The sequence below is a fragment of the Cucurbita moschata genome, unplaced genomic scaffold (assembly GCF_002738365.1).
Source record: "Cucurbita moschata cultivar Rifu unplaced genomic scaffold, Cmos_1.0 Cmo_Scf00016, whole genome shotgun sequence".
NCBI lineage: Eukaryota > Viridiplantae > Streptophyta > Magnoliopsida > Cucurbitales > Cucurbitaceae > Cucurbita > Cucurbita moschata.
In genome coordinates, this window is record NW_019268532.1 from 794,147 (window position 1) to 817,774 (window position 23,628).

General features: G+C 37.9%; 6 protein-coding genes across 8 annotated transcripts; 2 read left to right on the top strand and 4 right to left on the bottom strand.

Annotated features, from left to right (window-relative positions):
• Positions 1–1,229: 1,229 nt before the first annotated feature.
• Positions 1,230–3,154, top strand: LOC111454376 (14-3-3-like protein). The gene is made up of 4 exons (XM_023095848.1): positions 1,230–1,843; positions 2,071–2,193; positions 2,469–2,585; positions 2,856–3,154. The coding sequence occupies exons 1-4, from the start codon at positions 1,358–1,360 to the stop codon at positions 2,913–2,915; spliced, it is 786 nt and encodes a 261-aa protein (XP_022951616.1). The 5' UTR covers positions 1,230–1,357; the 3' UTR covers positions 2,916–3,154.
• Positions 3,155–4,019: 865 nt separating this feature from the next.
• LOC111454372 (VQ motif-containing protein 9-like) lies at positions 4,020–5,336 on the bottom strand. The gene has a single exon (XM_023095842.1). It carries the CDS (start codon positions 5,145–5,147, stop codon positions 4,203–4,205), a length of 945 nt encoding a protein of 314 aa, XP_022951610.1. The 5' UTR covers positions 5,148–5,336; the 3' UTR covers positions 4,020–4,202.
• A 2,453-nt stretch (positions 5,337–7,789) lies between these two features.
• LOC111454374 (cytochrome c oxidase subunit 6b-1-like) lies at positions 7,790–10,683 on the top strand. The gene is made up of 5 exons (XM_023095844.1): positions 7,790–7,988; positions 9,150–9,434; positions 9,547–9,629; positions 10,210–10,291; positions 10,381–10,683. The coding sequence occupies exons 1-5, from the start codon at positions 7,947–7,949 to the stop codon at positions 10,432–10,434; spliced, it is 546 nt and encodes a 181-aa protein (XP_022951612.1). The 5' UTR covers positions 7,790–7,946; the 3' UTR covers positions 10,435–10,683.
• Positions 10,684–10,706: 23 nt separating this feature from the next.
• Positions 10,707–12,000, bottom strand: LOC111454375 (histone H3.3). Of its 3 annotated transcripts, XM_023095847.1 has the most exons (4): positions 11,910–12,000; positions 11,402–11,473; positions 11,222–11,298; positions 10,736–11,118 (listed from the first exon to the last, which is right to left on the bottom strand). In XM_023095847.1, exons 2-4 carry the CDS (start codon positions 11,471–11,473, stop codon positions 10,857–10,859), a joined length of 411 nt encoding a protein of 136 aa, XP_022951615.1. In that variant the 5' UTR covers positions 11,910–12,000; the 3' UTR covers positions 10,736–10,856. The 3 variants fall into 3 exon arrangements, with proteins under 3 accessions (XP_022951613.1, XP_022951614.1, XP_022951615.1); XM_023095845.1 differs by lacking the exon at positions 11,910–12,000 and having other exon boundaries at positions 10,707–11,145; positions 11,402–11,497; XM_023095846.1 differs by lacking the exon at positions 11,910–12,000 and having other exon boundaries at positions 10,731–11,118; positions 11,402–11,492.
• An 816-nt stretch (positions 12,001–12,816) lies between these two features.
• Positions 12,817–18,075, bottom strand: LOC111454371 (O-fucosyltransferase 7-like). Its single transcript, XM_023095841.1, has 12 exons — positions 17,690–18,075; positions 17,126–17,224; positions 16,749–16,848; positions 16,602–16,669; positions 15,876–15,964; positions 15,578–15,758; positions 15,366–15,494; positions 15,144–15,277; positions 14,777–14,990; positions 14,362–14,546; positions 14,172–14,267; positions 12,817–13,386 (listed from the first exon to the last, which is right to left on the bottom strand). Exons 1-12 carry the CDS (start codon positions 17,843–17,845, stop codon positions 13,236–13,238), a joined length of 1,602 nt encoding a protein of 533 aa, XP_022951609.1. The 5' UTR covers positions 17,846–18,075; the 3' UTR covers positions 12,817–13,235.
• A 4,518-nt stretch (positions 18,076–22,593) lies between these two features.
• Positions 22,594–23,028, bottom strand: LOC111454600 (glycine-rich cell wall structural protein-like). Its single transcript, XM_023096099.1, has one exon. It carries the CDS (start codon positions 23,026–23,028, stop codon positions 22,594–22,596), a length of 435 nt encoding a protein of 144 aa, XP_022951867.1.
• Positions 23,029–23,628: the final 600 nt, after the last annotated feature.

A 23,628-nucleotide genomic window follows, 5' to 3' on the forward strand; every position in this document is an offset into this window, starting at 1 on the left:
TTTTTTTTTTTTTTTTTTTTTTTTTTTTTTTTTTTAAGATAAACCAATTGCAAAAGCGAGCCTCAAATATGGTGACCCTTGCTATAAGGATTGGGTTGGATAGAATTTTTTTTAGACCTAATCGGGTTCGAGTTGAGTATGGGTTTAGTGGACAAAGGACTGAGGCAACCCGACCCAATCTAATTATATGTAAAATAAAAAAGAAAGAGAAATAGAATAACAAGAGTGGCCCGAGCACAAGCCCAACGCCCCCAACCCGAGTTTCCCTCCTCATGTGGCTTTATCTACCATATGCGATGCCAACACATTGTGCAGTGTCTACGTGTAGGGCGTATGTGTACTTGTAGACCGGACTTAGACTGAAGTGTTTGCATCACGTCACTACCTTTCCATTTTCGAGTTTCATTTGCTTTGTTAGCTTTGCGCTTGAGTGAGTAGCATAGAATTTGAGAGCATCGCATCGGGTTTGAGAGCAAAGGGTTCAAGTACCAGTTATCTTCGTTTCATATTGTCTCAATCTTACATTTGTAGTCAGTATTCAGTCATCAAGTTCTCATTTCGATTCACTGTTAGCTTACAGTTTTGTGTTTGTCGCTTCCTAGTTGCTCAGCTTTATCCTCGAGTGCTTCGAACATTAGAGTTTTTCTTCTAAACATCCCAAACCGAACCCAAAAAACAGTGGAGTAGGTTGAGTTACTAATCTAATCAACTCGACCCATGTACACCCCTATTGATATTAAAACGTTCGAGAATCAGTCACAATTATTTTGAATTTTCAACTTACAAAAATAGTAAATATGTTGATATTTTCCTCATTTATTATATTATAGTCCATGTTAATTGAATAAAGTTTAAATTAAATTAGTCCCTATTAATAGTTTGAATTTAATTTTACAAAAGTTGATTAATTAATACATTAAAATAGAGTGGGGAGTTGGGCCAGGTCAGCGGTCAGCGGTCAGGTCAACAAAGAATGGCCTTCCTTTGCTGCCCAGCTTCAGCCATGGGCCCTTTAATTCAAGAAACAGAAGAATGCTTCTTTTTTTAGTTATATTCAAATTATTACTATTATTTTAAAATAAATAAATAAATAAAAGAGAACGGGTTTTTTTTTTTTATAAAAATATACAGACAAATTTCAGCGATCGAAGGGCTGAGATTGAATCACTGAGATCTCTCTCCATCTCAGCCGTAATTTTCGGTCCACTACTCCTGAAAAAGGCCTTACATTCGTCCCTCAAAAGCCCACCTCCTCCACTCTCCGTTTTCCTCTCCTCCTCTCTTCCTCTTCCTCTTCCTCTTTCACCCTCTGATCCCAAATCCACCGGTCCTCAGATCCAATCTCCATTTCCTAGCAATGGCTACCGCCCCCTCTCTTCGCGAGGAGAATGTTTACATGGCCAAGCTTGCTGAGCAGGCCGAGCGCTACGAGGAGATGGTCGAGTTCATGGAGAAGGTTTCCGCTTCTATCGACAAGGAGGAGCTCACCGTCGAGGAGAGGAACCTCCTCTCCGTCGCCTACAAGAACGTCATCGGCGCTCGTAGGGCCTCTTGGCGTATTATTTCCTCCATCGAGCAGAAGGAGGAGAGCCGAGGTAATGATCACCATGTCTCTGTGATCCGTGACTACAGATCCAAAATCGAGAGCGAACTCTCTAATATCTGCGATGGAATTCTCAAACTCCTCGATTCCAGACTCATTCCTTCCGCGGCCTCTGGAGATTCCAAGGTATTTTACCTTAAAATGAAAGGCGATTACCATAGATACCTGGCTGAATTCAAAACCGGTGCCGAACGGAAGGAAGCTGCCGAAAGTACCCTCACTGCTTACAAAGCCGCTCAGGTCTGCTTCTCTCTTGTCCGATCCGTTTATTTCGCTGATATGTTATGAATACGGTGATCGTACTTTTTATGTTTCTTTGTTTTCCTGCTAGTTTTCTTGATTTTAAATCACGATTATTTGAGTTATTTTCCATTTTTCATTATTACGAGGTCATTTCTGCGTTGTGCTTTCCGCTCTACCGATTTTTGTATTGCGTAAAATTGAACGAACTCTAATTTCCTTTACAGGATATTGCAAATGCCGAGTTGCCTCCCACACATCCGATCCGACTTGGATTGGCCCTCAACTTCTCTGTATTCTACTATGAAATTTTGAATTCTCCTGATCGTGCCTGCAGTCTTGCAAAACAGGTTAGTCAATTTCAAAGGTTCTCATTCTAAAGTCGAATGATCGATTTCTGCGTTTGGTATAAAATCATCACCGATTCTTGTGTAATGTTCTCGGGGAAAAAAAAAACTAACATCTGAATCATCGTATGCTTGCCTGGTTTTCAGTTTTTATGCCGACTGAGAATCCATATCTATTATGTTCCGCTTTAATTAACAGTTCTTATGTAACAGTTTCTTTTCATGAATCGATGTCAATCTACCATTTTATTCATATGTAATTTTCATCCTTAAACCAGGCGTTTGATGAAGCCATCGCTGAGTTGGATACTCTCGGCGAGGAATCCTACAAGGATAGTACTTTGATTATGCAACTTCTCCGCGATAACCTCACTCTCTGGACCTCGGACATGCAGGTACACAAACTAAATTCAGCCCACCTTTGGTTTTATTGCACATTTATTGAAAAAATCATTCCACAAAATGATACAGAAACAGTGATTGAATTGAAAAAATACGTTGCATATAGCTGCTCACTAGAATCTACTATTAAATCTATAATTGATTGGCGAATGAATCAACGAATGAAACCTTTCTTCCTCTTTCCTTTAATTGCCGACCACTTGCTCAAGAATTACACGGATTTACGCACTATTTTTGTTTGTTTTTCTTGATCTTTGTTTCAGGACGAGGGTACGGATGAGATCAAAGAAGCTCCCCCCAAGCGCGAGGAAGAAAAGCAGTAAGATTAGTGAGTCCCCACCCCAAGTAGGGTTATGAACTTCTCCATAATATGTTTTTGATAGGAGAAGATGCTTGCTTCTTGTTGCTTATTTGGTACTATCCTGAGTTGTAAGGGCTCTCATGTCATTTGTTGCCGGATTGTGACCCGAGCTACAAAAACCTCGTTTACTTTTTTTTCTCTTTTCATTTTTATTCTATAATCTAAAATCAGTTTTGTTTGCTTCTCTTGTTTTACATTTTCAAGATGCATTTTGTCCAATAGAACTGGATGACGTTGAATAGCATTGACCTCTATTTTGTCGCCTAGCTCTAATGGCTTCACGTTGAATACCCACTGCTTTTTGTTACAATTTTGCTTTCAATTTTTCCCCATTGTTCTTAAAAGCCCCTTCTACTAAGCATAATTCCTTATTCTTTCTTCCATTCAAATCAAATTTGGAATATCGAACGGTTCCCGGTGAGCCTCCAGGACAAGGGGCAGGCACTACTAACCAAGCCAAGCCTAGTTCTCGCCGATAGGCGTTTGTAGCTTGCTTCCAAGCCTGGCCAACTATAATAAATAGTTGTGGCCATGGCCCCAAGGAGCCGGAAGCACTTGTACAATGCTCAAGTGACTTTGGGCAACGAGTAAGATGGAGCGACTTTCGAAACTCTTAGTCAAGCGTGCTATATATATTGAGGGAGGGAAAGGGTGGACGAGAGAGCCTTGTTTGTCCTGTCTCGGGTTTGATGTTAGAATTCGATTTCGAATTTTTGCTACATTCATACATTTTAATAAGTTAGATAAGCAAAAGTATAATATAATTGGGAATAATTTTATGTACTAGTTGACATAGAGATTTTAAAATGATTTAATAAAGTATTTTCTTTTTAAATTAAAATGTCAAGAAATGCTGAGACAGTTGACAATTGACATATTTTCCATAAATAATTTAATCTTGAGCTTATCGAAATGGAAAATTAAATAAAAATTTGGACGGTGATACCCCTCGAATAAGATTCGCATAGTCTTTTAAATCGATGAACTATAAATAAATTGTTCAAGGATTCTCTCTCTCTCTTTTTTTTTTTAAGTGGTTGAATAATAAAAATTATTTTAAAAACAATTTGAAGACAATAAAATAAAAATACACCTTAGTAATTCTCAAAAAGAAAAAAAACACTTCCCAGGTTAAATTCCAGAGTGAATAATAAAATAAAATAATATAATAGGGGTTTTTGGTCTTTTTGTTCCGAGGCTCCTGATACATTAAACGACGGCGTTTGGTGAATGTCCAGCACGGAGGGGACTAGTCGCCGATCCATCTCGGGCTTGACGCGGGAACAGTAGGCGAGAGCGGCAACTGCGGAAACCCTAATTGACCTATCGATGACGAAAACGCCAGATTCGGGGAAGGGAACACTCCATGCGAGGACATTGGCGAGTTCAAGCATCCAAATGGCAGTGGCGATGATGGTGGCACTGGAAACTGCGGATGTGAGGACTGTAACATTGCAGATGATGGCGGGAGAGGCATTGTACCTTGCTGTTGCGCGGCTAAATTGTTCCAGCCGGAGGAGACCAGAGGGCCGAGTGGGGAGAATCCTTGCGGCGGCGGTGGATTTGAATCCGCGGTAGGAATTGAATTCTGGATGTATCGCATGTAAGCGGAGACAGGGGATTCCGCTGCTGCGTGGACGGTTGGAAGTGGAGGCAACGGCGACAATGGCGCCATAGGACGTCCGCCAAGGCGGAAATTCGCGGCGGTCGCATTGTTTAGTAGCTGCTGTGGAGGAGGAGGCATATTGGTGTTTAGAGGAGGGGGACGATTGGTAACATGCGCGAGAGGAGGAGGGCGGATTCGATGGAGGCGAGAGCTTTGGGGTTTAGGAGGTTGAATAGGCGGAGGATTTGAGAATCGTTCGTGAGCCGGTGAGCCTGTAAGTTTCTGAACCACATCTCGGAAGTCATTCTTGTTAATGTTATACACCGGCGGCTGGTGCTGCTGCGCCTGTAGATTCTGTTGTTGCTGAGTTTGAACTGGAGGTGGTGCCGATTGAAGTCGATTCTGCAGATTGTTGAAGCTTGGATTGTTTTGATTCAATGGAGCATCAAAGCCAGGCTTTCTCAGCTGGGAAGTGGCCTTGGAAATCTTGTGGGATAGCTTGCTGAGATTCAGACTACCATGGTCTCTTCCTATGCCAGTGCTACTGGTACTGGTCGATTCTACAGATTCTTGACAGCTTTTATCCATAATATGTATTATCTAACACAAACAGATCACAGCCGCCACTGATTTTTGTTATCTAATCTATACAAACAGAGGGATCAGGCATACAGGAGTTGCAGCAGACAGCTCTAGGAGTGGTGGGGATGGTGGCCTACGTCTCTTCTCCTCACAGAACTCGGTGAGTAGGGACACAAACCCTCTGTATTGCTCACTATATATATAATATCATTTCAAGCTTGAAATGTTCAGAAAATGGTTGAATGAAAGGCCCCAATCTTCGTCTTTTGAAACTATTTTGACTGGTTTTTTTACTCATTAAAGATGATGTTCTGCTTTATTGATAGGCATTGCTGCATTGTTGGGTATTTGATAATAGCATAATGGTTTGAATTTATAACTCATTGTGGCTTAATGAAAAGGTGTGAAAGCAAAAGAAGTACCATGCCTGTATCTCTTATGGGCTCTGTCATTTGCTTCTTTTGGTCACTATAATTCTTGTCTTTCAGTATAATTACAAAAGGGAAGGGGACATGACCCGTAAAAGAAGGCATGCAGCTGTTCTGTTCACTGCTTTTCATTTGCTAATTTACCTTTAATCTAACGGCACTGTTGCTAATTTCGTAATTGAGTGCATGATAATGGAAGGGTAGTCCAATCCCATGTCTCTAAATCTTTGCTTGCGTCTGCTTGTTGTCGTGCATGTGATCTGGATTAGAAATCACTGTTGCTGGTCAAAGTTCAAGAACCAGTCTGTGTTCTTTTGGTAGATCATCATCGTCGTCGTCGTTTTCATTTACTTTGGACCCATTAGCCGTATAAGATTCTTTAGTTGAAGCATTTCATCTTTTTCTTTTAATCATTAAATGTGAATTATAAACTGTTTGGTTACATGATTTGGCAATTATACGTTGAACACATTGTAGGGAAAATTTTATGCATTTTGTAAGATCTCACATCAGTTAGAGAGGACGAAACATTCTTTATAAGGGTGTGGAAACCTCTCCCTAGCAGACGCGTTTTAAAAACCTTAGGGGAAGCCTGAAAGAGAAAGCCCGCTTGAGTTGTTACAAATGGTATCAGAGCCAAATATTAGGTGATGTGCCAGTGAGGAGGTTGAACCCTAAGGGGGGTGGACACACCGGGAGGTTGAGCCCTAAGGCGGGGACACGAGATGGTGTGCCAACAAGGATACTGGGCCTCGAAGGGGGGTGGATTGGGGGGTCCCACATCGATTAGAGATTAGAGAAGGGAACGAGGGTTAGTGAGGATGTTATGCTTCGAAGGGGGTGGATTGTGAGATCCCACATCAGTTGGAGAGGAAAACAAAACATTCTGTATAAGGGTGTAGGAATCTCTCCTTATCAGTCACGTTTTAGAAACCTTGAGAGGAAGCCCGATAGGAAAAAATCCAATATGCCTGCGGTGGGGACTTGAGCGGTAGATTTGATGATGATTTATGGTTGTGAATGACATCTTTGTTGAATAGGGTGTGCTTTGAAGTAGTGAAAAAAAGAAATACTTGAAGGATGAGTTGTATTTTGAAGAATAAAGAGTGATGGAAGTATAAAGGCTTGAGACATTAGGTGATAAAGATGATGAGGCCTCTACTTGGTAGTAGTGAAAGATTCAGTGGGAATCTATGAATTATTATTATTGTATTGTAAAAGAAATAAACAAATGCATTATTTTGTTCAAAATTAGGTAAGAAAGTGAAAGATGGGAAAAGAGGAAGACTGGCACCATTGTTGAAAGCTCAAAGGAAAGGGTTGGTCCACCCAACAATGCAATGATTATTTATGATAAAGAAATCCTTGACACTCCAAAAAGGTGTAATACTAATGGTTTCCTTGCTTAATATAGGGATAGTTTAGGTTCACTGGCTCTAGTTCGTTATGCATTGTCGTTAGCCTCACGGTTTCACAATGCGTCTATTAGAGAGAGGTTTTCACACTATTATGCTTCGTTCTTCTCTCCAACCGATACGAGACCTCACAATATACCTTCATTGGAGGCCCATCGTCTTCATTGGCACACCGTTCGGTGTCTGATTTTGATACTATTTATAACTACCCAAGTCCACTGCTAACAAATATTGTCTTTTTGGCCTATTGTGTATCGTCCTCAGCCTCGTGATTATAAAACCCATTTGCTAGGGAAAGGTCTCTACACCCTTATGCTTCGTATTTTCTCTCCCACCGATGTGGGACCTCACAAAGTTGAAATGGTCGAGGTTGAAGCTCATTCAAACCTAGAACCACTACTTTTACTCGAGCTTAGGGTTTGTTTTTGCTGTCTTGCCATTACATTCACTAGTGGTCGGTATAGTCTGAAATGAAGAAGAGGCCAAAGAAAAAGAAAAAGAAAAATATTTAATTGCACCAAAATTAATTTTAAAATATAACCAGAAATTAATTTTAAAAAAAAAAGATTGTACTAAAATGGTAATTCTCACAAATGTCTAGACTTCATGTAAAAGTCTTAGAGTTTTCCACTTTTTATTTTGTAGATTAATTATCTTAATTATCTAATCTTTATTTTCTTACAATATTATAATTTGTACTTGTTGGGCCCTTGTTAAAATATACGGCCCATTAAAGCCCATAATCTAAACCAAACGAGTGACGTGGTAAGTTGTGATTGGATAACCGCAGTTGCTCTTTCGATTCTGCTGGAATCATCGTAACCAATGTATGGTCAATCTTAACCTAACCAACGAGTTAGAGTTTCTTCCTCCTTCGTTTGCCCTTCCTGCTGCCGCCTCTGTTGTCCAATCGTTGCGTTTCTAGCTGCAACTGGAGCGGATCGCTTCTTCTTCTTTCATCCATGGCGGAAGCGCAGAGCGAAAAAGCCCCGTCCTTAGCTGAGGTTTTTTTTAAGTTTTTTTTTTTTTAGAGCTTTAACAGTCTCGAATTTCTTCGTAAATCCTAAATCTTTGTTTTAGCTTCGTTTTTCCTTCTTTTTTACAATCTAGATCGATTTAGGATTGATTTTGATAGATCGAATGTTATACAGCAGGAATTCTTCAATTATGAAGATACGTGGTGTTTTTTTCTGTTGTAAATTCGAACTTCTTAGTGTTGAGGAAATAATTGAAGAACGGTAGTAAATTCTCTGGATTAGATCCCCCGGTTCCATATGAAATAATACTGAGTTTTTTTAGCATGATTGGATTGCCAGGTTGTTCACCTTCGAGTTCTGGTGGGTTTAATTTACTGTCTGTTTATTATTTGCTGTTAAAAGATCAATGTGTTTCACCAAGTTTGAAAGATCTTTATCAACGAGCTCAACCTTTTGCCTGATTTTGCATTGGAATGGAAGCTGAGAATCATTAAGGATCATATCTTCCCGCTGAAAATCGTTTCTTGATTTAGCTATGGCTTCACCGAACTGCTCTGTAGAAAAGAGAGAAGAAAAGAAACGGGCTTGAGCTGCTTGGTTTACGTGAGGAATCTCAATGAATTCAAAGTTAATATTTAGTGAGTTTTATGTGACATTCCACAACGGTTAGAAAGGGGAACAAAACATTCTTTATAAGGGTGTGGAAACCTCTCCTTATAGATGTGATTAAAACTGTGAGATTGACAGCAATACATAACAGGCCGAAGCGGACAATATTTGCTTGCGGTGGGTTTGAGCGGTTATAAATGTTATCAAATCTAGGCACCGAACGGTGTGCCAACGAGGATGCTAGGTCCCAAAGGTCCCAAAAGAAGGTGGATTGTGAGATCCCACATTGATTGGGGGAGGGGAACGAAACATTATTTATAAGGGTGTGGAAACCTCTCTCTAGTAGACGTGTTTTAAAACCGTGAGGCTAACTGCGATACGTAACGGGCCGAAGCGGACAATATCCGCTAGCGATGGGCTTGAGCTGTTACATTTTACCATGTGACTTCTCTACGATGATTTGTCATGCTCATCTAGAGGAACATTTCATAGAGACTGACCTCTTTTCTTTTACAAAGTCAGTATCATAATGTTCATATTTGAGAATTGGGGATAACTTTCTGTTAATTTGGCTTTCAGCAATATTCATTGGAAGATAAAGTGGAGAAGGTGGATATAGCAGAGCCCTCTGAAGTGAAAGAGGTAGAGAACTCAGAAAATGTTCCTCCTCCTGCAGAAGTTGTTGTGAAGAATGACGACCCACCTGTTGAAGCCGATGCTGCTGATCAAGGCGGTGACAACACTCCTGTCGATGAAAACAATGAAGATGCATCGGCAGCTGCTGCTGAGCAAGAAAGCAGCGGAGCCAGAGACGAGGAAAATTCTGGTGATCAAGAAAGCAGCAATGAGGCACCTGAGATTAAGGTTGTTACTGACACTGATGATCAACAATGCTATCGTTCGTTTTTTAATTCATGACATTATTAAGGCATCTCTTAGTTTGTTTGTTCATATTATTTGGTTTGCTCATTTGCAGCTTGAAACAGCTCCAGCAGATTTCCGGTTCCCTACTACAAATCAAACTAGGCATTGCTTCACTCGCTATATTGAGTACCATAGGTAATTTTTAATATTCTTTTCTTCATTTCTTGTCTCTTCTTAGGCCTTATTTGATAAGCTTCTGAATCTTGAGAATTAATCTTATAATTACTAGTGTTAAGCCTGTAGATTTCATTGTCTTTGCTGTTGCTATTGTTTTGGTCTAAGAATTCAAATGTTTCTTAAAAGTAAAAAACAAGGCAAATGTGTGTCTTTACTATTGTTTTGGCCACGAATTCAAATGTTTCTTAAAAGTCGAAAACAAGTCAAATATACGTCTTTGCTATTGTCTTGGCCAAGAATTCAAATGTTTCTTAAACGTCGAAAACAAGGCAAATGTATGTCTTTCCTATTGTTTTGTCCATGAATTCAGATGTTTCTTAAAAGTCGAACACAAGGCAATTGTATATCTTTGCTATTGTTTTGGCCAAGGATTCAAATGTTTCTTAAACGTCGCAAGTAAAATATACGTCTTTGCTATTCTTTTGGTCAAGAATTCATATGTTTCTTAAACGTAAAAAACAAGGTAAATGTACGTCTTTTCTATTGTTTTGACCCAGAATTCAAATGGTTAGCTGAAGCTTCTTTGTGATGCGTACAGATGCATACAAGCGAAAGGGGAAGGTGCTCCAGAGTGTGACAAATTTGCAAAATACTATCGTTCTCTATGCCCAACTGAATGGGTATGCATTCAAATGACTCGATGTGTATGCGTGTGCGTGTGCGTGTTTCATTTCATTACTAAAGCTGTGTGTTGTGATAATTGTTGCAGGTAGAGAGGTGGAATGAGCAAAGGGAGAACGGCACCTTCCCAGGTCCACTGTAGGAGTTAAGCCACACGCTGCCCTTAAATTCCAAATAAACTATCTCCTCAAACAATTGAGTTCATAATTTCCGGCTGGTTTTTGGTCTTTTATTCAAAATCCAATTTCAGCCAAGTTTGTTGATGCGACTATCCCCTGTTTCTTCAATGATTATGTTCCAATCCAATAAGACAATGAAGAAATTTGATCTCTTTTTTCTCATTGCATACTTTTGACGATCATGAATGAAGAAATTTAAAGATCAAACTCAATTTGATTGGAAGAATCGATGAACTACGCATTTGAACTTCACAAACTATGACATTCAAAGTTAAACTAAGATTGTGTTTATAGTTGCAAAAAGCTCAATTTTTACACATCGGTTGAGATTGGAGCACAGGAAAAATATTATATTGATGATGCATCGAGTAATTTGGGAAGCTGGTTAAGCTCTTTCCCCACGAATTCTTCTGGCAAGTTGAATATCTTTCGGCATTATTGTAACGCGCTTGGCATGAATGGCGCAGAGGTTGGTGTCTTCGAACAGCCCAACCAGGTAAGCTTCAGCCGCCTCTTGCAAAGCCAAAACCGCGTGGCTTTGGAACCGCAGATCTGTCTTGAAATCCTGTGCAATTTCACGAACAAGCCTCTGGAATGGGAGCTTGCGAATTAGAAGCTCTGTGCTCTTCTGGTACTTGCGAATTTCTCTGCAACACATTACATTAAAACGACGCCATGAGATTTCGTATGAACAAGATAACCATTAATGATCTGTCGTATGAACAAGATTATAGATAAAAGGTTACACACCGAAGAGCAACTGTTCCTGGGCGGTATCTGTGTGGTTTCTTCACGCCTCCAGTAGTTGGGGCGGACTTACGCGCAGCCTATGAAAATATTGGTAATGGCGACAATTATATTAGGGTTAAGGTTAAGAAACAAATGTCAATGAGCATTGAGAATTTAGGTTCCAATCTTCCATGTTCATACCTTAGTAGCAAGCTGCTTCCTGGGAGCTTTTCCACCAGTGGATTTGCGAGCGGTTTGCTTGGTACGAGCCATCTGCATAGACGTCGCTCAATCAAAACAAAACAGATTGCTAAAACAACTTCATTAAAATCGCGTTCCGCTCCGTTTCCCAATTAGAATGACCAAGAACATCTGACGATTGTTCTATAATCAATAAATTCGAGGCAACTAATAGATTTAACCTACTTCTTCCTACTCCTTCAGAAAACTTTTGACGAATTCGAGGCAACTAATAGATTTAACCTACTTCTTCCTACTCCTTCAGAAAACTTTGGACGAATTCTTCGATTATTATGTTTAGGTTTCAAAAGAAGTAGTCATACCAAATCGACTCCAGAAAGTAAAGCTAATCATCAATTATAATCTATTAGAAAGAATTTGAGCAGAAAACCAGAACACATCGAAAGTGATCGTACCAAGCAATTGCAAGAAAAGAAAAGGAAGATTAAGGAGGCGAAGAGAAGCTAACCTGGACGGCGAAGAGGCGCTTGAGAACCGAGAGAGAATTGAGGAGCTCGAATAGATTGGGATTTAATTCGAAAACAAATGAATTAAGCGCTTTATATAGGACGGCGCTCCCCGTCCGAGCGGATGGATATGATTGGCCGTCACTGTGCTGCTTTGTACTTAATCGGACGGTTAAGATGCTCTTTCCAGAACACCATACGGATCGTGAAAATGACGTGGCGGTTCTTTATTGGTCCCTGGGACGCTAGAAAATTTTGAAAGGTAAGTGACCGCCTAATTTTTTTTTTATTGACCTAATTAATATTTTTAAAAAATAAATCTATAAGTTTATTGTATTATTAGACATTAAATTTAATTTTATATTTAATAAATCAGTTTATTTTTAATTTTTTATCCGCGAGACCTAATAAATACAAAACATGTGAGATTTCATATCGATTAGAGAGAGGAACGAGTGCTAACTTAAACGATGGGTCTTGAAGGTGGGTGGATTATGAGATCCCACATCGATTAAAGAGGAAAACAAGTGCCAGAAAAAACGCTGGACCCCAAAGGGGTAAATTATAAAATCCCACGAACAGAAAACAACGAAACATTATTTATAAGGGTATGAAAACCTCCCCTAGCAAATGCCTTTTAAAAATCTTGAAAAAAAGTCGAAGAAACAATATTTGGCGGTTACAAAACACATAACCTTATACTATTTGACTGAATCGACACAAACATAAAAGTTAAAGAACTAAACTAGTAAAATTGTATTAAAACTATTTTGACCAATAATAAAATAAGTTAACTTATTATTATTACAAAAAAACAAATTTTAATAGTATTTTCAACACTTACCATATTGGCTTAAAATTAGTTTTGTACAATCATTCAAATACGTAACAATATTACGAATGCTCGAGTTCAATGAACACTACTAATATGGTGATAATTTGTTCATCCATGGCCGAAACAGGGCTTCATATAATTACTACAAAGTTAGGCAGCCGATAAAAGAACCTACGTTGCATTTAAAAACAGTGCAACATTACATTAAAGGAACTATAGTGAATTTTGCATCATTGAAATTAATAAAATTGCTTCAATTCTTACCTCATTATTGTATTAAATTACTATAGCATGGAAACAATTAGACTTAGTAACCCCTCTGCGTAAAGGAATCGTCCCTCAACCTCTTATACCACCGCCGACTACCAAAACTCGGTTATAAACACTCCGTCGCTCTGGCTGACTGCAACGATGTACAGCCAGTGACCGGGTTGACGGGTCGTCTGCCTATACATCCTACTCTAGGTGAATCTTATATTGCTATTTGGTTGAACTATCTGAAAATGGTCATGTTTCCAGTTGGTATTTCTCTTTGACATAAACAATCTGGCAAAGGGTTAACATAAAAGGCTTCTTCTGAGCGGAACCTGTCCATGCCTTTGGTTCCTGAAATGGGGCCTTTTCTCTTCCTCGCAGAGCCTTGCCTGAGAAAACAGGTTTCAGAGCAAAATCAAATACAAGTTTTGAACTCGTTATTCATGACGGGTGGCTGTACGGTAAAAATTAGTCAAAAGGTAAACAGCTGCTCCTCGGTGTTTTTTTCTTTATAAAATATACTAAACTGTTGAGGATGGTTGGGAGGGAGTCCCACGTTGGCTAATTTAGAGAATAATCATGGAGTTATAAGTAAGGAATACATCTTCATTGGTATGAGGCCTTTTGAGGAACCCAAAGCAAAGTCATGAGTTTATTCTCAAAGTGGACAATATCATGTCATTGTGGAGGTTTGTAATTCCTAACATGGTATCAAAGGCATACTTTTAACTTAGCCATGTCAATAGAATCCTCATTCGAATAAATAAGTTGTGAGCCTCGAAGGTGTAGTAAAAAATGACTCAAGTGTCGGACAAAAGGTGTACTTTGTTCGAGGACTCTAGAGAAGGAGTCCAGCCTTGATTACGGGGAGGCTATTCAAGAGCTCCATAGGCCTCCGGGGAGGCTCTACGGTATACTTTGTTCGAGGGGAGGATTGTTGGGAGGGAGTCTCACATTGACTAATTTAGAGATTGATCATAGGTTTATAAATACGGAATACATCTACATTGGTATGAGGCCTTTTAGAGAAGTCCAAAGCAAAGTCATAAGAGTTTATGCTCAAAGTCGTCAAAGTGGTCGACAATATCATACCCGGGTGGAGATTCGTAATTTCTAACACTATCCCATTGACTAACTAATAATATGAGAAGAAAAACACGGCTATAAGCAGTACCTTCTCCTGTGCATCTCAAAAATTCGGTTGGCCAAATTTTTCCCTTCTTTCATTGTTCCCTGATCAAGTTTGTCGAACAAACGAACAAGCCCTTTCCTGATAGACAATAACAAGATGACACAAACAGCTTCAGTGAAAGCAATTGAAAGGTTGTTAAAGCAGAAGATGCTTTTAATGTCAACTTTCTTGCCTGTCAGGAGATATAGTTTTCCTATGTCCAAGAAATCGCCGGTGACCTTCGACTGCTCTGGCCATATTCCCAGAGTATGAAGGAACAAAAACGTCACTCTCAACAGACACAATGTAGTCAAGGGCAGCCATTTGAGATGCATGATTGACAAAAGGTTCGAGCTCCTCAGCAGATGCTAATTTCTCCTGTAATTTTCAGAAAAAGAAAATAAGCTATCATTGCACATACTTACTAGACAAAAGCTATTGATCAAATTAGCATAGCTAATAGGACGTTGGATTTGAGTTCTTTAAGTTCATGGAACCTTTTTCATGAACAAAAGCTATCGATTAAATTTTCGAAAGGACGCTGCTCAGTGTTCTAGTTTTTTAGATTAAGAAACTTTAGGTGAAAAAGTTGCAGTAAATGTTGATACCTTGCTCATCAGTAATGGGTACCGTGCTTGAAGATTGGACATATGTGAATCGCCACCATAAATCTCTCCAGCTGCAATGTATATAGGAGTTTTTGATGGGTAGCCAAGTGCACTAAGAAATATTCCGACCTCCTTTGGTGTTAATGGGCAGAACCCTTTGGATCTTTGTTCCAAAGGATCTATCTCCTTTACCTTCCAATATGAAGTATTTTCTCTGCAAGTGTCCCCCAACACCACCACCACGAAAAAGGCAAAAGAAGAAGAGAAAGAAAATAAGAGGAATCAGGCATTGTACTCAACACACCACCAGTAGTTACGAGTGTACAATGTAACCAACCACATAAAGGATATAGAAAGGGTTTTGTACCTAATCATCCTCAGCTCATCAGCTTCAGCAGGAGATAAATCATGTGTACATCCACTAAACGCAAGCATGTCCTTCTCATATCGTAAATGTAGAGCAATATAAGGACCATGAGACCTCATTCGATCCACCAATAACTACAGCATACATTATAACTATTTATAATGACTAAAAGATGGGATATGATTACTCCAGCAGCAAAAAAAGAATATAACAGAATATTACTTTTCCCAAGGCTTCAATTTTAGGTGCAAAACGGAGGGCTTGATAACAAGCACGGCAACGGAGCCTCTGTATATCTGAAGGTAGATTATTGTTTGCTAATCGTGAATCAGATTTTGCAGCTCGAATAACCTAACAAGAAATTGCACCACATTAGTTAATGAAGAACAATAACTGGGATTTGCACTAACAAGATCCAAATGAAGTAGAAATACCTGAAATTCTTCCCAAAGGGTAGCAATCTCCTCCTCGTAATAATCCATACCTGACCAGCTTCTAAAATGCCTAACTATCTTCAAAGAAGAAGCCAATTCTTTAGGAAGCTTTTTTACCACTTTTACATCCATAGAAAGAGCACTGATAAAATGATCTTCATCAAAAACATCTGAGAAATTGCTGGAGATTACAAAAATAAAATAAACTCAATCATGGACTGGGCAACGTGACACAAGGAAAACCCACAAATAAAAGGAAAAACATTTGGGGAAAAAAAAAAGATGAACAAGAGGAAACCTAGTGTCCTGCCAAAAAGATTGCTTATCAAGTTCTGGAATTACAAGGGTAGCATTAATAATGCGAGCTACAGCTACCATGTCACATATCTGCAATTCAAGAATGAAAATAGTTGTTAAAGACCAAAACTTCAATAGATTAGTTAAGAAGTATTCAAACATAATGAACGCAAAAGGACTTGGTAACAACTCTGGGATCTACAATATACTTACATAATGTGCAGAATACAAATTTCAGGACAGAACTATAAGCAAGAATTTTCAAAGCGTTGTATGGATACTGTGGCAATTAGGCTTTCCATAAGGTAACCATGAAAATCATAAGATTTAGGGCTAATTTCTGAATGCTTTAGAATCCCTCCTCCAAGCACCCATGTTTTTACAATACAATTGGATGCATAGTCAATAGCATAAAATGAGAGTGGGCCAAAATTTTGACTTTAGTGAGTGGGAGGGTTGAATGACTAAATTGAAAGGTAAAGAAACAAAACAGCCAAAATGTAAGGGAGACAACAGTCCACAATGAAATGAAGATAACATTCCAAACTGGAATATAGATAAATGACAAAGGAATAAACGTTCAGGAAGTAAAACTATTCTTTGAGAACTCTTATTAACATCATATGTACTGGTTCAATAAGAATTATATTTTAGCAAAAAGAAAAATGCCAAAACACTTGAGAGGAATAATTATTGGTACTATAATAATGTAGTGACAGGTACAAACCCCAGCACGCATTTGATTGAGTCCCCCATTTGTATGAACTAGAAGGTAACCTCGTGACTCCCCAGGAGCTGCATAGCGGATAAAAGTTCAGAGAATAAGTACAAGGGGTTTTCGTTTGGAACAAGATCAACTTAGGATCATTCTTACATGTATAATTCGAACTAGGCTCTACACACGGCAAAAAGTCGCGATTTGATGGAGGCTTCCATAGCTTGTCCAGACCCAGAACCAAGTTTGCACTGCCCAACTGTCAAGTCTAAAGGAGTGAAAAAGTGAAATGTGCATAACTTCTTATCAACAGCGAAATTACATATATTCAACTTCAAGCCAACCACAAAAACCTGATTACTTATTTTCATCAAAGATTAGAAAGATCGTGTTCTACTAATTGCTAAAAAAACAGTTACGAAGTAGAAAAGTCTCAGACGGCATATCATTTTTTCCAAATCTTTCCAGATCCTACTGATATTATTGAGGGCATTCTGCAAATGAATCATAACTACGGAGTTAAAGAAATGGAAAACCTTGCGAGAAGCAACAGGAGCTTTGGACAAATGGAGCGGAACAATCTCCCGAGTCCAGCTATTCTCAGTGCTCAACCTCTGATGTTTAAATTCACGTTGCTACATGATTAGGAACACAAAATATGTTAGCAGAAATTTTCCAAAATCAAAATCAGTGAAATCACTATTTCATAATGAGAAAACCTAAAACCATTCCGTCAAACATTTCACGAGTAAACTAGTCAACAAAATGACTCGAAGTCAAAGAATACCATACCTAATCTCAATTCATAATCGAGAATAACTCACAGACAATATAATTAAAGAGTACACACACGAAATCGGACTACATCACACACAACCAAAACATAATAAAAGCTATGCTATTCGGTTCCTCCAGTGGTTCGTTGAATAAGAACTCTAGTAACTTCGAATTCAAACGCAAGAATCAGAAGTGCTCCTTAGCAACATTTCAGAAATCAAACAAAATTGAAGAAACAAAGTTCAAAACACAATCATACGTGAAGGATAAAAGAAGAAATAAAGAGCGAGAGTAGAGATTAAGAGAAAAGAAAAATCACCGACCGCAGGAAGCTTGTGTGAATCGGAGAAGCCAGGGACTTTGGAGGACGGAAAAAAGTGAAGATGAACAGAAAGAAGCGCTAGTAAAGCTATAGAGCATATGGCGCAGGTTAGCAACTTCCTCAGCAGCACCACTGCTCTCCTCCTCCGCTTCAGCATCTCTCCTCTCTCTCCGCCGTCACTCTAAGCAATGGCCGAGCAAATCGCTTCCAAAACACGACTGTTTCTCTCTCTCTCTTTCTCTGTCAGCCTCTGGCTTCGGCTTTGATGATCTCCGGCGAGGGGCGGCGAAGAGATCGGCACGGCAGAGAGGTGGATTGCTTAAGTTTTATGGTTGATTCTGGTACGGCATTCGGCCACACACTGCCTTTTGCTCGATACCATTTCCGCGTAGAGGAACAAAGATGAAATTACATATCGGGATTTAGTCACTTCCTGTGGGCCCCACATATTTTTTTTATTGGACACCAAATACCCTTCTAATTTCTTTTTCTTTTCTTTTTTTTTTTTAAAGCCATATTTTTCATTTTCCAAACTTATTTTCAAGAACCAACCTGTAATTGTAACTGCCGCCATTATTATGCGTTTTTCCCTCTCTAAGGACGCTATTATTATTATTATTATTATTATTATTATTATTCAAAATTATTGTCACTCCATATTTAATAATTTAATCATTATATAAAATAATTTCAATTATTCTAATTAATTAAATCGGGCTTAAAATAAGAATTATATTTTTTCGGATTTTGGTTCCTTTTAACCTTAAACTTAAATTGTAACAGTACAATCCCACCATTAGCAGATATGTTTGTTTTAGTCTGTTACGTATCGCCATCAATTTCACGGTTTTAAAATGCATCTACTAGACATAAGTTTCCACACTCATATACCCCATTTTCCACATATGCCTAGTAAATCTTGTACCTTTTGGCCTCTTAGGTATCGTAGTCAGCTTCACAATCTCAAAATGTGTCTACTAGGTAGAGGTTTCCACGCTCTTATACTCATTTTCCATACTCTTATATCCACTTGGGGACCCAATGTTTTCACTGACACACCGCCTAATATCTGACTATGATACCATTTGTAACAGTACAAACTCACTTCTAGCAAATATTGTCAGTTTTAGCCTATTACTATCGCCGTCAACTTCACAGTCTTAAAATGTGCTCGGTAAATAGAGGTTTCCACACAATCTTAAATCGTATAGGTTCAGTTTGGTTAATCGATCGTCGAATTTTTTTAAGAATTATAATTTATGTTTTTTTCTTAGCGTTAAAAAAAAAAAAAAAAAGACAAAAGTTTGCTAAAATGAGCTAGTCCATGAGGTGAGTTTGCTAAAATGAGCTAGTCCTCGTGAATTGTCGCCATCTTGCTTCCCACTTTTGGCATTGCACAATAATAACAATACCTAACCCTCTACTCTATCCTTCTTCATACTCAAAAAGCAATTTCAAAAGCCGCTAAAAACTACTTTTTCTTTTCAATTAATTAACCACATTAATCCTATACTTTATTGTAACCACTAATTATAACATATTGTCGACCGTAATTCTTTTTTTACCGAGATTGATAGAAGCATTAACGGTTCGTGGTGGGCTAGAAAACGATAATGGAATAGAGGTGTTTATATGATTTGATAATCAGACCAATCCACATTACCCATAAAACATCCCAATCCCACTGACAGACATATTGTCCCCTTTGACCCATTATGAGGGTGTGAGATCCCACATCCGTTTGGAGAGGGACACAAAGCATTTCTTACAAGAGAGAAAACATCTCCTTATCAGACACATTTTAAAACCTTGAAAATGACAGTGATACATAACATGTCAAAATAGACAATATATTCTAACGGTGGGTTTGGGTTGTTATAACCTAACCCACTGGGTTGGGTTAGATTTTTTTTTTTATAGTCCGAGTAAGGTTGAATTTTTGGAAAAACAAAAATTCAATTCTGTTCCGGGTTGACATTTTTTTGTCCGAGTGATCAACCTAAAAACTCAACCCAACCCTATCCTATACTACTTAAAATATATATATATATATATTTATATATTTAAGGTTTATAGTCTAAATTAGTGATGTGTTATGACAGGTAAACATTTGAGATTTGAACGTTATAGATTTTAGTTATTATATAACATATATTTAAAGATAAATATATATATATATTTATAACATATATTTAAAGATAAATATATATATATATTTTAAACAATAAAAAAAAAAAAACAACCTGACAACCAAACTCACTATCCCAAGCTCCGAAATTTTATATTCGTAGCTCGGATCACCAATCGAAATTTATGATAATTAATATATAATTGTCTAATATTAATAAATTTATGATATTATTACACATAGACCAAAATAGAGACATTGAGCCTATGAAAAGGAATAAAAAAAAGGAAAAGGAAAACATTAACTAATTCTATAAAAGAGAAAGCAAAGCATTACTTTTAATAATGAAAAATTCTTTGCTTTAAACCTCTTTTTTCTTCTTTAATCAAACCCCAAATCATGTGATTACCTTTTCAATTGTCGTTTTGACTTTCACATTTAATTTTTCTTTTTTTAAAAAAAACCCTAATTTTTAGCCTTTACACGTGTCGTACAGACAAGACATCAGATCTCTGTCTTGCTACGTGGCATAATCCAGCTGGTCCCATATGGCTCCAAGTTCCAATATTGTACTGTAGATAATTTGAAAAAAATGTCCATAAAAAAAGGGCGCATAAAGCAACGACAAATCAGTGAGTGAAAAAAGCGAATGGTGTATACGTGGCGAAATGTCGGTGACGTGTTAGTGAGCACCATTAAAGACGCCGTGGGCCCATTTACAATGAGACTGTTCTTTTTAAAAATAAAAAATTAATGAAAATACTTATTTTATTTTAACTTTTTAAAAAGAATTTTAAATTTTTATAAAGTTTTGAATTTTTTTTTATTTTTTTTTCTAAATTTAAGGGTATTATTAAATTTTTTAAAGTTTAAAAATACTTTTTAAATAAAAAGTTAATTTAATATTTTAAAATTTAAACTTTTAATATAATAGTTTTCAAATAATTTATCCATTGACTAACAAGAGCGACCTTCAAGAAAAGAATAAGTACGTGCATATCATTTATACTAAATAATAATTATTATTATTATTACAGAAGTATAATTATTTATATTAATAACGAAGAAAAAAAAATCCTATGATTAGTGATATTTAATCCACTTACTTTTTGGAATTTAATTATTATGCAAATTTAGGTGGCAATAATTATAATTAGTTAGTTAATGCATCAAGTCACAAATTTAATTTCAGTATAGTCAGTACACATCAGATTGAAATAGAAACAACCAAATTGGACCACGTCCACGTAGATCAGTGGACAAAAAGAGACCCCTGAATGATGGGTCACCCAAATACCGTATTTCCAACTGTATATTTCGTCAATTTTTGGAAAATATTTTGATTTTAGCATTGCCTCATTTTTTTAAAAATTGTTTATATTGATGAGATTGTCTGGTTTTATTTTTCCATTATTAGATTTGCATTAATGGAAAATAATCCCTGAATTATATATATATATATATATATATATATATATATATATATATATATATATATATATAAATAAGTGCTCATAAAATTTTGTTCTTATTTAAAAAATATTCATATATAAATTAATTAAAACGTCAAATGAAAAATTGATATTACGATGACCTAAAATTGACGTGGTGGTAACTAAAATGCTTATATGAATTAAATCTTAAAAAAATGACATTTAGACGGGTTGACTTTTTATTGTGGTTGACTTTTTGTTGGGTCAGCGTAACATTGTTTTGAAGTCCACAACCCATGTGATGTTGGGCTTTTAACAGTCCTCACAGAGGAGACTTGAAGTGGATGATAGCCCAATAGGGACCCAAACATCTCAATTTCTAATTAAAAAAAAAAAATATATATATCTTTAATATAATTGAAAAAGAAATTGTATCATTAAATTTTGGATGTAGTTTCGGTTCATTCATGTCACGGTAGATAAACATAAATCATAGAATAATACATGTGGCTGACGTATTAGGGCATGTTCGAGGCAATGAAGTGGTTGGTTCACACACACGTGTCGTATCTTTTATTTACCATGTGTCTGTTCTTGTATAATAATAATCTTACAACATGCTCCACTCGGCACTGATTTTGGTAGTTTAGGAAGATAATAATTATGTAATAATACTAAAATAGGTGACAAAAATGGTGACGTTGACGTGGGCTACTGCTTTTGGATCTATAGGTTTGTCCGTCAACCTCAAATCACAAACCTTTATAATAGTATGATATTGTCTACTTTGAACCTAAGTTCTAGTGACTTTGCTTTTGGCTTCTCCAAAAAAAGATCTCATACCAACGAATATAGTATTTCTTACTTATAAACTCATGATCTTCTGCTCAATTGGCCAATGTGAGACCCATTTCCTAACAATCCTTGTACATTATAGAGCCTCTACTGGAGCCTATAGAGCCCTCGAACAACCTCTCCTTAATCGAAGCTCAATTTCTGCTCTGAACCCCAATAGGAAGAACCCATTTTTAAACACTTTTTAATTTGAATGTTAATGGCGATGTCTATCTAACCGGAATCGAAACCCTAATGAGACTCGCATAGAACATGTCAAAGAATATCTGTTTAAATAAAAAATTGAACTGACAGTGAGAAAAGATTTCTCTCCGTCAACTAAACTGAGTCGAATCGTGTGTATATATATATATATATATATATATATATATATATATATATATATAAAAGCCGTACACCGTCACACCGACCAACACACAACGTGGCAGATCCTCCCTCTCCGCTCTCTCTCTATAAACACAGCGCACCGTTCTGCTGATTTCTCGATCATCATCGGACCTTCTTCCACCCATCCACGATGCCTCTTTCTACCTTCCTCTTCGCCTTCCTCTTCGCTTCATTAGCTTCTTCCGCCGCTGCTCTGTCTCCGGGAATGCCGCCGGCCGCATCACCGACTCGGACCGCCCGTCCGCCATCCTCGAGGATGGGCCCAACCTTGGCTCCGAGGGTTTCGCCGGCTCTCCCTCCAATGGCCAAGTCGCATCCGCCAGCACCCACGCCGACCGCTTCTCCTCCAGCTCCGCCTGCCACTGCGGTCATTCCACCGGCATCCATCGCAAACCCTCCGGAATTAAATCCTAATCCGCCGCCAACGCCGCCGTCGGGTCCTGGTAATGGCGCTGTGTCAAACAATGTTCGCCGCTGTGGGTATCTTGCAGCAGTGATGCTCGTTGTGGCGGCGGCGGCGGCGGCGATGTAATACATATTAGTACGATTTTCTTAGTTTTGTGGTGAGAATTTTGTGTAGGATTAGAAAAAATAATAATGTTTTATAATTTTTTTTATTAATTTTGTATGTTTTAATTGGTATTATTAGGCTGTTCGCCACTTCTGTATCATATTTTTCTACCCATCTCACAAATCTAACTTACTTGGTAGTGGCAGTAGAGGTCAACTCAATGGACTCTAACATTCTGGTCAACTCAACCAATTTGAGAATAGGGTTAACATTCGATCCTACTCAACTTGACTGCGAGAGCCCAAACTCACAATATTATTCTCTTTGGATTTTTCCTTATGAATTTTCTCTCGAGGTTATTTAAACACGTTTCCTAGTAGGAAGTTTCCACGTCCTTGTGAAAAATGTTCCGTTCTCTAACTGATGTTGACATTCATTCTTCTCTCTAATCAATGTGGGATCTCACAATCTACCTCATTGGGTTCAATGTCCTCGTTGGCATAAACCACCCGGTGTCCACTTTCTTTAGAGGTCAGCGTCCTTGCTGGGACACCACTCAATGTCCACCTCCTTTGGGCCAACGTGTCGATGTGGGATCTCACAATCCACCCCATTAGGCTAATCGT